At 37.1% G+C, this 14,606-nt stretch overlaps 1 protein-coding gene across 4 annotated transcripts in view; it reads right to left on the bottom strand.

Moving 5' to 3' along the window:
- Window positions 1–14,606, bottom strand: part of USP53 (ubiquitin specific peptidase 53) — a 72,166-nt gene that overhangs the window by 27,225 nt on the left and 30,335 nt on the right. For 3 of the 4 annotated variants that reach the window (XM_036852973.1, XM_036852971.1, XM_036852972.1), the window contains 5 exons: window positions 5,918–6,031; window positions 5,755–5,837; window positions 3,398–3,503; window positions 2,658–2,804; window positions 1,711–1,860 (listed from right to left, as the gene is read on the bottom strand). In XM_036852973.1, coding sequence (XP_036708868.1) covers window positions 1,711–1,860; window positions 2,658–2,804; window positions 3,398–3,503; window positions 5,755–5,837; window positions 5,918–6,031 — 600 coding nt within the window. Of the gene's footprint in view, window positions 1–1,710; window positions 1,861–2,657; window positions 2,805–3,397; window positions 3,543–5,754; window positions 5,838–5,917; window positions 6,032–14,606 lie in introns of those variants that run through there. The other variant, XM_036852974.1, reaches the window with a different exon arrangement.

Below are 14,606 nucleotides of genomic sequence, written 5' to 3'. Positions count from 1 at the left end.
GTTGGGAATTCACCTGCCAATGCAGGGGACACGGGCTCGAGCCCAGGTCCGGGAAGATCCCACATGCCGCGGAGCAACTAAGCCCATGCGCCACAAATACTGAGCCTGCGAGCCACAACTACTGAGCCCGCATGCCACAACTACTGAACCCCGTGCGCCACAACTACTGAACCCCATGCGCCTAGAGCCCGTGCTCTGCAACAAGAGAAGCCACCGCAATGAGAAACCTGCACACCTCAATGAGGAGTGGCCCCCGCTCGCCGCAACTAGAGAAAGCCCGCGCGCAGTAACGAAGACCCAATGCAGCCAAAAATAAATAAATACATAAATTTAAAAAAAAGAGAGTTCTTTATATATCCTGAATATAGCCTTTATTAGATATATGCTTGACAAATATTTTCTCCCTGTCTATGGTTTGTCTTTTCATTCTCCTAACAGTACCTTACTGAAGAGCAAAAGTTTTGATAAAGTCCAATTTATCAGCTAGTTTTATGGTCCATGTTTACTGACTGTTATCTAATAAATCTCTCTATAGCCAAACAGCAGTTTTAACCTTCTTATCTGATATTTCTACTTCTGTCATTTTTGGTCTTTTTTTTTTCCTAAGGCAATTTAATATCAGATCTGGCCTGGAACTGACCTCTGAGATCAGTTAGTATGAACCCTCGTTTTTGAGGTGCTGGTGGTGAAGTTTCTGAGAGAAAGGAACGTGTGCTCCATTTCCCTACTCTGCCTGCTCACCCCATATCATGTGATTTGAAGAAATGAAATGGCAGAGAAGGTCTGTTGTTACTGATATTCCTTCAGGGCATGGGTCATGTCTTCCTACTTCTTTGCATATTTGGTAATTTTTTACTGAATGCTATTTGGAAATGGCATATTGAAATTTCACTGCATTCTACATTTTTGGCTATTGAACTATTTTGTTTTCCTTTTAAATTGTTGACATGTAGTTATGTGTTATATTATGTTATATGGTATCAGCTTGGTCCTTGGAAGGCATCATTTTAAGCTTTTTATGTCAGGTGCAGAGCAATCTTCAGTCTAGGAATAATTTAGCCCCACTATTAAGGTGATATTTTTCTGAGGATTCAACTTGATGTCCTGTGTACCCACTCTTGCTAGTACGGATGCAAACTATTCTAGCCCTGTATGAGTTTAGGGAATTGTTTTCCAGTGGTCCCTTCTGCCACCTTGTGCTTGTTTACCCTACACATGGTGGATCACTATTCAGCCAAAGATTAAAGGGAATCCCTCTGCCAATCTCCAGAGCTTTCCCTCTGTGCAGCTTTCTTTCTGGTAATCTGTCCAGCAAATTTTAGCCATCTTGGCCTCCCTGAACTCTAATTTCAGTTTCCTCAACTCAGTGAGACTACTAGGCTTTGTTTGGGTTCTCCCTCGCTGCACTGCAATCCATAAACTACCTCTAGGCAGTAGGCAGGGATCACTGTAGGGTTCATCTTGTTGGTTTCCCTTTTTTCTGTTCAACTGCCTGTCGTCCGGTGTCTAAAGTAGTTGCTTCATCTATTTGGCTTTCTAATTTTTAATACTGGAGGGCTTTAATGATGCTACTATAATTAAATTCACTTATTACTATTTTATATAAATACTTACATATAATAATTTTATATAATTATTTCATTATTATATCATTTATTCCTGAAAAGTAAAAATCACAATAAATATTCCAGTTAGCAAAGCGTCACTTACCTCTTTCACATTTGCATCGTCAAAAAATACCCATTTGGAACTCTTGGTATGAAAAGCAAAGGCACAATAATGTCGGCTAGTGTAGCAAATCATGCCAACAAGGTGAAGTTCACTATTTTTGGCATTTTCATCAGTAACCCTATAAAAAAGCTGTTTAAAAATAATGTATATTTAATATTGTATCTTTTTTAAAATAAGGAACAATTATTTGAAGTCATGCATTTGATTCTCTATGAAAAATATTTCTCATGCATACTGCCCCAAACTGATATTATATTAGTACTAAAGACACCACATTGCACTGTTAACAGAATTACTACTTTCAATTAGTCCACAAGAAACATTAAGTCCAATAAAATGTATTTACTACAACTTAGTTTAGTAGCACAGTATCTCTAACACAGAATTGACACTTTACATACATAAACTCAAAATGTGAGGTAAATTACACATTTCCTGATAATTCATGATTGAATCACATATTTTAACATACATTAAGCATACTACCTCAAGATAACTATTTAAAAGTTTAATTGTAATATAAACCAATTCAAAATATATTAAGATAGTAAAAAGCATATTAAGAGATCAGAGCTGTAGATGAATTTTAAATCTTAAATTTTTCTAGCTTAATATTTATATTTATAATCATTATCATACACACACAAACACATACACACACACATATAGTATCATATCATCATCACTCTAGTGATACAGGGATAGAGCACGTGATGGTTTACTTTGTAACTGAAAGCCATTCCTAGTCTAAGCAAGAAAGGCATTCCAGTTAGCCTGATTTGATTAACTTTATCAGAGTCACATCTGCAAATTATTTCCTTTAGAAAGAAAATTTAGTTCTGAAAAACAAAGTGCCTTATAATATATGAAGATGTTTTAGAGGAATTTAAAAATAAAAAGGAAGAGAAAGAAAAGAGTTGATATACCCCGGGAAGATAAAGATGTGTTGCGAGATTCCGAACAACATCTTCGGTCAAGTCAGAATGCTCAGAGTCCCAGACTAAACCAATTGTAACAATCTCTGGGCAATTCATTAAAACACGCCGAATTTTTATTTTTTGGCCACAGTTACTCTAAAGAAAAACACAAAAGACAACTTTTGAAATTATCAAAACAGATATACCACAGGTAATGCCTTATACAGTTTGTATTATGCAATAACAATCTTAACATGTATCAGAAATTTATTTCTTCAGCATATTAAAATAGACTTCTAGCAAAGTATTTGTCTTAATTATTGATTAAACATAAAGTTTATTTTAAATCAAAGTACTTTTCTTTGGTATTTCCATAAATCTGTTAAAACAAGAATTCAACCTAAAAAAAGCAGATATAAAGCCCTTGAAGCCATTAATAATATTACATGAGGGAAGACTAATACCATCTGTAATGTTTATTTAAAGAAAAACAAAAAAGAAATTCTCTTTAGTCAAATGATAGACTTCAGAACTTAATCAACATATGCTACCTTAAATCCTTCACAGTGTTACAAGTTTTTAAAGAAATAAGAGCTCACATGGTATAAAGAGTTACCTAAAAAACACTGAAAAAATAAATTCTTCAAATTAATTCCAGATATAATTAATATTTGCATGGTAATTTCTGAATGTCTATTTTCAAATTTACAAATACAGAAGCACATTAATGTTCTCCAAATTATACTTACAGGACATTTCCTATAGTCATCAGTTGTATTTGCTGCTTGCAGCAATTCTGCAAACATTTCAGGCTTAGAGCGTTCATGCCTTTCCATCATTCTTTCAACTTCATTGCTACAAAAGAAAGAAGCAGTCCCAAATCTGGCCTATGAACTTAAAAAATATCCAGTAAATTTGCATCAAAAATACTAAGTTATCAATATAGGTATGATCATTTTTTCTGTCTTAAAACACAATTTTGTTTGAAAAATTAACCATGAAGTAAATTTCCATGAAATGAAAAATTATGATATTTGGCAGGTTATGATGAAAAAAGTTAGGTCAAGAACAGAATAAAATAACATGAAATCATACTACTGTTTGGAATTAGATGAATGAGGTAAGATGTTCCATCTGAAGGTAATTCTAAGTTAACAGTTTCTTTTACATGATTACTTAACAAACAGGGACTTGAGTTTAAACTTTTGCCTAACAAGAACAAGAAACTTTAGGAAAGGCTCCCTCTCTGGCCTAAAGTTCCCATAAACAAGGTTATTTTCAGCTAAGAGAAGGGCCCTTTGCTGATTAATGCAGAAGTCACAACCAAAGCTACTTAAACGAGGCTTGTGCCTTTTGTTCCTATTATGACTACTAACCATTTCATTAGAGTCTAGGCAGGGTATCAGTGCCATTTTGTATCCAACTTCTCCTAGAGTCAAATTTTTACACATCAAGGTATTAAGCATCTTTAAACAACTATTTAAACATTTCCAAAAAGATATATAATGTAAGCTCAATACGCCTACTAGTTTCCATTCGTGGTGCTCTGGTTTTACTTAATAGTAATTTTAACTGTCCTAGTGCTGGATATATTTTACAGTTCAATGGTAAATAATATACAATATTCAATAACAACTAAAAGTACCAATTCTTCTAAAGCACTTCACAAGTAGACTAGAAAGCACTAAATCTGACAGGCTCATTCAAAAGGCACATAATGGTTTTTTACAAAATTGAAAGCATCAGAGTAGTGGTTAACCAGATACATTTTGAATCTGAAATGAACCCAGACCTGGGTTTCAATCTTCATTCATTTAACAGGTTAATCATATTAAGCCTATTTCTTGATCAACAAAAGTTTTTGTTAAGACTAAAAGCAACAATTTATGTAAAGCGTGGAACATAGTAAGCATTGAACAACTGGTATTCAATACTTATCACCAATAAAAAGAGAGAGATTATAATTAGAATTCAAATTCTGGGCTTTCGCAATTCGTGGTGTGGACCAGGGAGAGACTGACGGAACTCTAATTCTTATTACCTAAAATACTGTCTCAGAGCACTGTCATTTTACACAAGAGTTTCAAAGTAGACTTAAAAGTTTTACAGCTTTTAATTTGTGGTCTATCCTTATTCGAACACCACCCTATTTTTCATACAAAGTGAATGAAACTGACTACAACCGACTGAAGTTTAAAGAATGTTCCTCTAAATCGATGTTTCCTAACTCTGTATATATCCAAATTACCAACTTGCTATATTCAATGATCTTTAAGAAACAATGTGCTATATCCAAAATAAATCAAAGAAGTTTAATAATACAATGAAATGGATGAGCACCTAATATTCACTTTGTGCAATGATAAAAATATTGGTAGCATTTAGCAACTAACTGCTGTACTAATGTATTCTGATTGATAATTATTGATCCATGTTTCGTCTTTTGTATTAAAGTATCTGCAAACATTTATGACCTCATTCAATGTTTATCATACATCAAATATTTACACTCTCAAATACCTGTTGCCGTGTTCAAACAACTCTTATTATGTAAAGTCTAGATATCATTTTTGGATCCCTAAGCTGATGTTTCATGGCTAGGGAGGGAGGGGACAGACAAGCATGGCAAATTTTTATTTCAGGTGAATGTTATGGCCTTAAATGCAATAAACCTAACAGAGGATTATTTTCACTTTTTTCTTTCTTGTCTGCTTACCCTAGCTTCCATCACTACGCAGGGACATGGTGGAGCCAACAGGAGACATGGCCACTACAAAGGTAACACCTTAGCAAAAATGAAGAAATCATGTACAATTCCATTTACCCTTGAACTTGTCATTTTAAGCTCTCCTTCACGGTTTCAAAAACTTGCTATAAATATAGATATACATTTTGACTAATATTTTGTACATTTCACTGAGTGACATCTATATTTGGTAAGTCAGAAACAACTGAGATAGACATCCCTTAGTACCCCTGATGGTAGCACATTTGTTAATCTCAGAGAGTAGATATTCATAGATGTTACAGTTTCATAAAATAAAGGCTCAATGTGATCACATACGTGACTAACATCTTTGGTAAATATGCTTTAAGAGGTTCTTACCATAGGGCTGTTGTAGAAATGTACCGCACAAATTCTGTGAAGGGTAGAGGATCTGATGATGCTCCACAGCTACGACACACACACTGCAGGTAAAAATACACGTCTAATTTATCAATCATAAAACATAAATACAGTCTCTAATAAAATAGTTAAGCCATCTCACCTGTTCATACAGAGTCATAGCAAACTTCTGGTGAGTGATACAAGATTTAGAGGTACACATGTCTGCATCTCTGCTTGGCACTATGTGAAAATGAATCCTCTCCAATATATTTTCCTAATTTAAACATTAAAAGACAAATGAGTTGCAAATCTTGCATAGGACACTTCAAAACACAACTCTTTTTAACTTTACAAATTGAAAAACCTGAGTATTTTCCAAAGTGTTAACCTCAGACGTGCCATGTACATTGTCAGCTTTTCAGCTTCCCTCTTTAACCAAGCCTTCAAATGCTGCTCAATTATTCACCTTTTGCAGCATTCGATTTTAAAAAAATTTTAGCAAAACATTATAATGTAACATGATTTTAATAAAGATTTAAAAAATCAATTCATGGTGGCTGACATCTAGAATTTAATATTAGAAAACAAGATTTCCGATGTTCCCAGCATTCTCACATTGAGAAAAAGCAATTAATTAAAAAAAATCCTACTTGGATCATTTCGATAGTCTATATAACTTAAATCAAAACATCAATGATAAAGGCTTATAATACCTGCACTAACAACCCGAATGCAAGTAATCTGCTCTTCAACAAACTTCTTATGAAAGTGTGGATTTGTAATATACATCAATAAGGGGTATTAATTTCTTTAACAAATTATCCTTTTTACCAAAGCTTAACCAATGGATTATTTTAATTAGTTAACTTCTCCCTCCTCTGCCCCAGGACATTTATAACTATTCAATTATTTAAGCCTGGATTTCTAGATATCCCATGAATAATCATATTATGGATTAGTATACTTCACTTAAGTGAAAGTAAGACTATAAAGTTCAGTATTGTACAAAATATATCCATTTATATATTAAGCAATGGAGCAATTATAAACATGAGAAGTATGAAAAGCATATTTCATGACTGTGTGTGTTGTTTTTGTTATATTTTAATCAACATGGCAAGTGTGCTAAGCATTCGAGATGTTCATTTAAAAAGAAAACATAGGGGTCTGGGCAAGATGGCGGAAGAGTAAGACGCGGAGATCACCTTCCTTCCCACAGATACAGCAGAAATACATCTACACGTGGAACTACTCCTACAGAACACCCACTGAACGCTGGCAGAAGACGTCAGACCTCCCAAAAGGCAAGAAAATCCCCACGTACTTGGGTAGGGTAAAAGAAAAAAGAAATAACAGAGACAAAAGAATAGGGACAGGACCTGCACCAGTGGGAGGGAGCGGTGAAGGAGGAAAGGTTTCCACACATTAGGAAGCCCCTTCGCAGGCGGAGACTGCGGGTGGCAGAGGGGGGAAGCTTCGGAGCCACGGAGGAGAGCGCAGCAACGGGGGTGCGGAGGGCAAAGCGGAGAGATTCCCGCACAGAGGAGCGGTGCCGACCAGCACTCACCAACCCGAGAGGCTTGTCTGCTCACCCGCCAGGGCGGGCGGGGGCTGGGAGCTCAGGCTCCGGCTTCGGTCAGATCCCAGGGAGAGGACTGGGGTTGGCGGCGTGAACACAGCCTGAAGGGGTTAGCGCGCCACAGCTAGCCGGGAGAGAGTCCGGGAAAAAGTCTGCAGCTGCCGAAGAGGCAAGAGACTTTTTCTTGCCTCTTTGTTTCCCAGTGCACGAGGAGAGGGGATTCACAGCACCACCTAAACGAACTCCAGAGACGGGAGTGAGCCACGGTTATCAGCGCGGACCCCAGAGACGGGCAGGAGATGCTAAGGCTGCTGCTGCCGCCACCAAGAAGCCTGTGTGCGAGCACAGGTCACTCTCCACACCGCCCCTCACGGGAGCCGGTGCAGCCCGCCACGGCCAGGCTCCCGTGATCCGGGGACAACTTCCCCAGGAGAACGCACGGCGCGCCTCAGGCTGCTGCAACATCACGCTGGCCTCTGACGCCGCAGGCTCGCCCCGCCTCCTCTGTACCCCTCCCTCCCTGCGGCCTGGGTGAGCCAGAGTCCCCGAAGCAGCTGCTCCTTTAACCCTGTCCTGTCTGGGCGGGGAACAGACGCCCTCAGGCGACCTACATGCAGAGGCGGGGCCAAATCCAAAGCTGAACCCCGGGAGCTGTGCGAACAAAGAAGAGAAAGGGAAATCTCTCCCAGCAGCCTCAGAAGCAGCGGATTAAAGCTCCACAAACAACTTGATGTGCCTGCATCTGTTGAATACCTGAATAGACAACGAATCATCCCAAATTCAGGAGGTGGACTTTGGGAGCAGGATATATTAATTTTTCCCCTTTTCCTTTTTTTCTGAGTGTATATGTGTATGCTTCTGGGTGAGATTTTGTCTGTATAGCTTTGCTTTCACCATTAGTCCTAGGGTTAGGTCCGTCCGTTTTGTTTTGTTTTTTTTTTTTAACTTAAAAATTTTTTTTCCCAATAAATGTTTAATTAATAACTTTTTCTTTATTTTCTATTTTTAAAAATTAAAAAAATTTTTTAATAAGTTTTTTCATATTTTTTATTTTAAAAAATTAAAAATTTTTTTCTTAATAAATTTTTTTCTTATTTTTATTAAAAAAATTAATAAATCTATTTTTAAAATTAAAAAGATTTTTTCTTAATAAATTTATTAATAATTTTGTTTCTTATTTTTTATTATAATAGCTTTATTTTATTTTATTTTATCCTCTTTCTTTCTTTCTTTCTTTCTATTTTTTCTCCCTTTTATTCTGAGCCGTGTGGATGAAAGGCTCTTGGTGCTCCAGCCAGGCATCAGGGCTGTGCCTCTGAGGTGGGAGAGCCAACTTCAGGACACTGGTCCACAAGACACCTCCCAGCTCCACGTAATACCAAACAGCAAAAATCTCTCAGAGATCTCCATCTCAACATCAAGACCCAGCGTCACTCAACGACCAGCAAGCTACAGTGCTGGACACCCTATGCCAAACAACTAGCAAGACAGGAACACAGCCCCATCCATTAGCAGAGAGGCTGCCTAAAAACATAATAAGGCCACAGACACCCCAAAACACACCACCAGACGTGGACGTGCCCACCAGAAAGACAAGATTCAGCCTCATCCACCAGAACACAGGCACTAGTCCCCTCCACCAGGAAGCCTACACAACCCACTGAACCAACCTTACCCACTGGGGACAGATACCAAAAACAACGGGAACTACGAACCTGCAGCCTGTGAAAAAGAGACCCCCAAACACAGTAAGATAAGCAAAATAAGAAGACAAAAAAACACACAGCAGGTGAAGGAGCAGGGTCAAAACACACCAGACCCAACAAATGAAGAGGAAACAGGCAGTCTACCTGAAAAAGAATTCAGAATAATGATAGTAAAGATGATCCAAAATCTTGGAAATAGAATAGACAAAATGCAAGAAACATTTAACAAGGACGTAGAACAACTAAAGAGGAGCCAAGCAACGATGAAAAACACAATAAATGAAATTAAAAATACTCTAGACGGGATCAGTAGCAGAATAACTGAGGCAGAAGAACGGATAAGTGACCTGGAAGATAAAATAGTGGAAATAACTACTGCAGAGCAGAATAAAGAAAAAAGAATGAAAAGAACTGAGGACAGTCTCAGAGACCTCTCGGACAACATTAAACGCACCAACATTCGAATTATAGGGATCCCAGAAGAAGAAGAGAAAAAGAAAGGGACTGAGAAAATATTTGAAGAGATTATAGTTGAAAACTTCCCTAATATGGGAAAGGAAAGAGTTAAACAACTCCAGGAAGCACAGAGAGTCCCATACAGGATAAATCCAAGAAGAAACACGCCAAGACACATATTAATCAAACTATCAAAAATTAAATATAAAGAAAACATATTAAAAGCAGCAAGGGAAAAACAACAAATAACACACAAGGGAATCCCCATAAGGTTCACAGCTGATCTTTCAGCAGAAACTCTGCAAGCCAGAAGGGAGTGGCAGGATATACTTAAAGTGATGAAGGAGAAAAACCTACAACCAAGATTACTCTCCCCAGCATGGATCTCATTCAGATTTGACCAAGAAATTAAAACCTTTACAGACAAGCAAAAGCTGAGAGAGTTCAGCACCACTAAACCAGCTTTACAACAAATGCTAAAGGAACTTCTCCAGGCAAGAAACACAAGAGAAGGAAAACACCTATAATAACAAACCCAAAACATTTAAGAACATGGGAATAGGAACATACATATCGATAATTACCTTAAATGTAAATGGATTAAATGCTCCCACCAAAAGACAGAGACTGGCTGAATGGATACAAAAACAAGACCCATATATATGCTGTCTACAAGAGACACACTTCAGACCTAGAGACACATACAGACTGAAAGTGAGGGGATGGAAAAAGATATTCCATGCAAATGGAAATCAAAAGAAAGCTGGAGTAGCAATTCTCATATCAGACAAAATAGACTTTAAAATAAAGACTATTACAAGAGACAAAGAAGGACACTATATAATGATCAAGGGATCGATCCAACAAGAAGATATAACAATTGTAAATATTTATGCACCCAACATAGGAGCACCTCAATACATAAGGCAAATACTAACAGCCATAAAAGGGGAAATCGACAGTAACACAATCATAGTAAGGGACTTTAACACCCCACTTTCACCAATGGACAGATCATCCAAAATGAAAATAAATAAGGAAACACAAGCTTTAAATGATACATTAAACAAGATGGACTTAATTGATATTTATAGGACATTCCACCCAAAAACAACAGAATACACATTTTTCTCAAGTGCTCATGGAACATTCTCCAGGATAGATCATATTTTGGGTCACAAATCAAGCCTTGGTAAATTTAAGAAAATTGAAATCGTATCAAGTATCTTTTCCGACCACAACGTTATGAGACTAGATATCAATTACAGGAAAAGATCTGTAAAAAATACAAACACATGGAGGCTACACAACACACTACTTAATAACGAAGTGATCACTGAAGAAATCAAAAACTACCTAGAAACAAATGACAATGGAGACATGACGACCCAAAACCTATGGGACGCAGCAAAAGCAGTGCTAAGAGGGAAGTTTATAGCAATACAAGCCTACCTCAAGAAACAGGAAACATCTCGAATAAACAACCTAACCTTGCACCTGAAGCAATTAGAGAAAGAAGAACAAAAAAACCCCAAAGCTAGCAGAAGGAAAGAAATCATAAAGATCAGACCAGAAATAAATGAAAAAGAAATGAAGGAGACAATAGCAAAAATCAATGAAACTAAAAGCTAGTTCTTTGAGAAGATAAACAAAATTGATAAACCATTAGCCAGACTCATCAAGAGAAAAAGGGAGAAGACTCAAATCAATAGAATTAGAAATGAAAAAGGAGAAGTAACCACTGACACTGCAGAAATACAAACGATCATGAGAGATTACTACAAGCAACTCTATGCCAATAAAACGGACAACCTGGAAGAAATGGACAGATTCTTAGAAATGCACAACCTGCCGAGACTGAACCAGGAAGAAATAGAAAATATGAACAGACCAATCACAAGAACTGAAATTGAAACTGTGATTAAAAATCTTCCAACAAACAAAAGCCCAGGACCAGATGGCTTCATAGGCGAATTCTATCAAACATTTAGAGAAGAGCTAACACCTATCCTTCTCAAACTCTTCCAAAATATAGCAGAGGGAGGAACACTCCCCAACTCATTCTACGAGGCCACCATCACCCTGATGCCAAAACCAGACAAAGAAGTCACAAAGAAAGAAAACTACAGGCCAATATCACTGATGAACATAGATGCAAAAATCCTCAACAAAATACTAGCAAACAGAATCCAACAGCACATTAAAAGGATTATACACCATGATCAAGTGGGGTTTATTCCAGGAATGCAAGGATTCTTCAATATACGCAAATCAATCAATGTGGTACATCATATTAACAAACTGAAGGAGAAAAACCATATGATCATCTCAATAGATGCAGAGAAAGCTTTTGACAAAATTCAACACCCATTTATAATAAAAGCCCTGCAGAAAGTAGGCATAGAGGGAACTTTCCTCAACATAATAAAGGCCATATATGACAAACCCACAGCCAACATTGTCCTCAATGGTGAAAAACTGAAACCATTTCCACTAAGATCAGGAACAAGACAAGGTTGCCCACTCTCACCACTATTATTCAACATAGTGTTGGAAGTGTTAGCCACAGCAATCAGAGAAGAAAAAGAAATAAAAGGAATCCAAATCGGAAAAGAAGAAGTGAAGCTGTCACTGTTTGCAGATGACATGATACTATACATAGAGAATCCTAAAACTGCTACCAGAAAACTACTAGAGCTAATCAATGAATTTGGTAAAGTAGCAGGATACAAAATTAATGCACAGAAATCTCTTGCATTCCTATATACTAATGATGAAAAATCTGAAAATGAAATTAAGAAAACACTCCCGTTTACCACTGCAACAAAAAGAATAAAATATCTAGGAATAAACCTACCTAAGGAGACAAAAGACCTGTATGCAGAAAATTATAGGACACTGATGAAAGAAATTAAAGATGATACAAATAGATGGAGAGATATACCATGTTCTTGGATTGGAAGAATCAACATTGTGAAAATGACTCTACTACCCTGAAATCTACAGATTCAATGCAATCCCTATCAAACTACCACTGGCATTTTTCACAGAACTAGAACAAAAAACTTCACAATTTTTATGGAAACACAAAAGATCCTGAATAGCCAAAGCAATCTTGAGAACGAAAAATGGAGCTGGAGGAATCAGGCTCCCTGACTTCAGACTATATTACAAAGCTACAGTAATCAAGACAGTTTGGTACTGGCACAAAAACAGAATTATAGATCAATGGAACAGGATAGAAAGCCCAGAGATAAACCCACGCACATATGGTCACCTTATCTTTGATAAAGGAGGCAAGCATATACAGTGGAGAAAAGACAGCCTCTTCAATAAGTGGTGCTGGGAAAATTGGACAGGTACATGTAAAAGTATGAAATTAGAACACTCCCTGACACCATACACAAAAATAAACTCAAAATGGATTAAAGACCTAAGGGAAAGGCCAGACACTATCAAACTCTTAGAGGAAAACATAGGCAGAACACTCTATGACATAAATCACAGCAAGATCCTTTTTGACCCAGCTCCTAGAGAAATGGAAATAAAAACACAAATAAACAAATGGGACCTAATGAAACTTAAAAGCTTTTGTACAGCAAAGGAAACCATAAACAAGACCAAAAGACAACCCTCAGAATGGGAGAAAATATTTGCAAATGAAGCAACTGACAAAGGATTAATCTCCAAGATTTACAAGCAGCTCATGCAGCTCAATAACAAAAAAACAAACAACCCAATCCAAAAATGGGCAGAAGACCTAAATAGACATTTCTCCAGAGAAGATACACAGATTGCCAACAGACACATGACAGAATGCTCAACATCATTAATCATTAGAGAAATGCAAATCAAAACTACAATGAGGTATCATCTCACACCGGTCAGAATGGCCATCATCAAAAATTCTAGAAACAATAAATGCTGGAGAGGGTGTGGAGAAAAGGGAACACTCTTGCACTGTTGGTGGGAATGTAAATTGATACAGCCACTATGTAGAACAGTATGGAGGTTCCTTAAAAAACTAAACATAGAACTACCATACGACCCAGCAATCCCACTACTGGGCATATACCCTGAGAAAACCATAATTCAAAAAGAGTCATGTACCAAAATGTTCATTGCAGCTCTATTTACAATAGCCAGGACATGGAAGCAACCTAAGTGTCCATCATCGGATGAATGGATAAAGAAGATGTGGCACATATATACAATGGAATATTACTCAGCCATAAAAAGAAATGAAATGTAGGTATTTGTAATGAGGTGGATGGAGTTACAGTCTGTCATACAGAGTGAAGTAAGTCAGAAAGAGAAAAACAAATACAGTATGCTAACACATATATATGGAATCTAAGGGAAAAAAAGAAAAAGGTCATGTAGAACCTAGTGGCAAGACGGGAATAAAGACACAGACCTACTAGAGAATGGACCAGAGGATATGGGGAGGGGGAGGGGTGAGATGTGACAGGGTGAGAGAGTGTCATGGACATACATACACTACCAAATGTAAAATAGATAGCTAGTGGGAAGCAGCCGCATAGCACAGGGAGATCAGCTCGGTGCTTTGTGACCACCTAGAGGGGTGGGATAGGGAGGGTGGGAGGGAGGGAGATGCAAGAGGGAAGAGATATGGGAACATATGTATATGTATAACTGATTCACTTTGTTATAAAGCAGAAACTAACACACCATTGTAAAGCAATTATACTTCAATAAAGATGTTTAAAAAAAAAAAAAGAAAACATAAATGCCAAATGAATTCTATAGAGAGTAATAAATTCTTCAAAAATTTGGAGAACGGATTGGGGTGCTTTGATGATGCATTATCTAGTAGATGTGACTTACGTTGAACTTTAACAAATAATAGATTAGGAAAGTTTTGAATATTTCAGGAACTTGAGCAAAGGCTATAAAACAGGAATTTAAAAGACATGTGTGAGGAATGGACTGAAACTATCTCACCAGAAGGGAAAATTCAGGAAGGAAGCAAAGAGATAAACTGGAGTTTAAATTTAAAGAGCCTTAAATGTCAGAAGAGATTCAGATGTGAATCACAGAAATATCTGAAGCGCAAGCATTTATCTGAAAAAAATCATATTAATATG

This window comes from Balaenoptera musculus, chromosome 5 (genome assembly GCF_009873245.2).
Source record: "Balaenoptera musculus isolate JJ_BM4_2016_0621 chromosome 5, mBalMus1.pri.v3, whole genome shotgun sequence".
In the NCBI taxonomy this organism is placed as follows: domain Eukaryota; kingdom Metazoa; phylum Chordata; class Mammalia; order Artiodactyla; family Balaenopteridae; genus Balaenoptera; species Balaenoptera musculus.
Note: the sequence above shows the minus strand (reverse complement) of the source record. Positions and strands in the feature narration are given on the sequence as shown.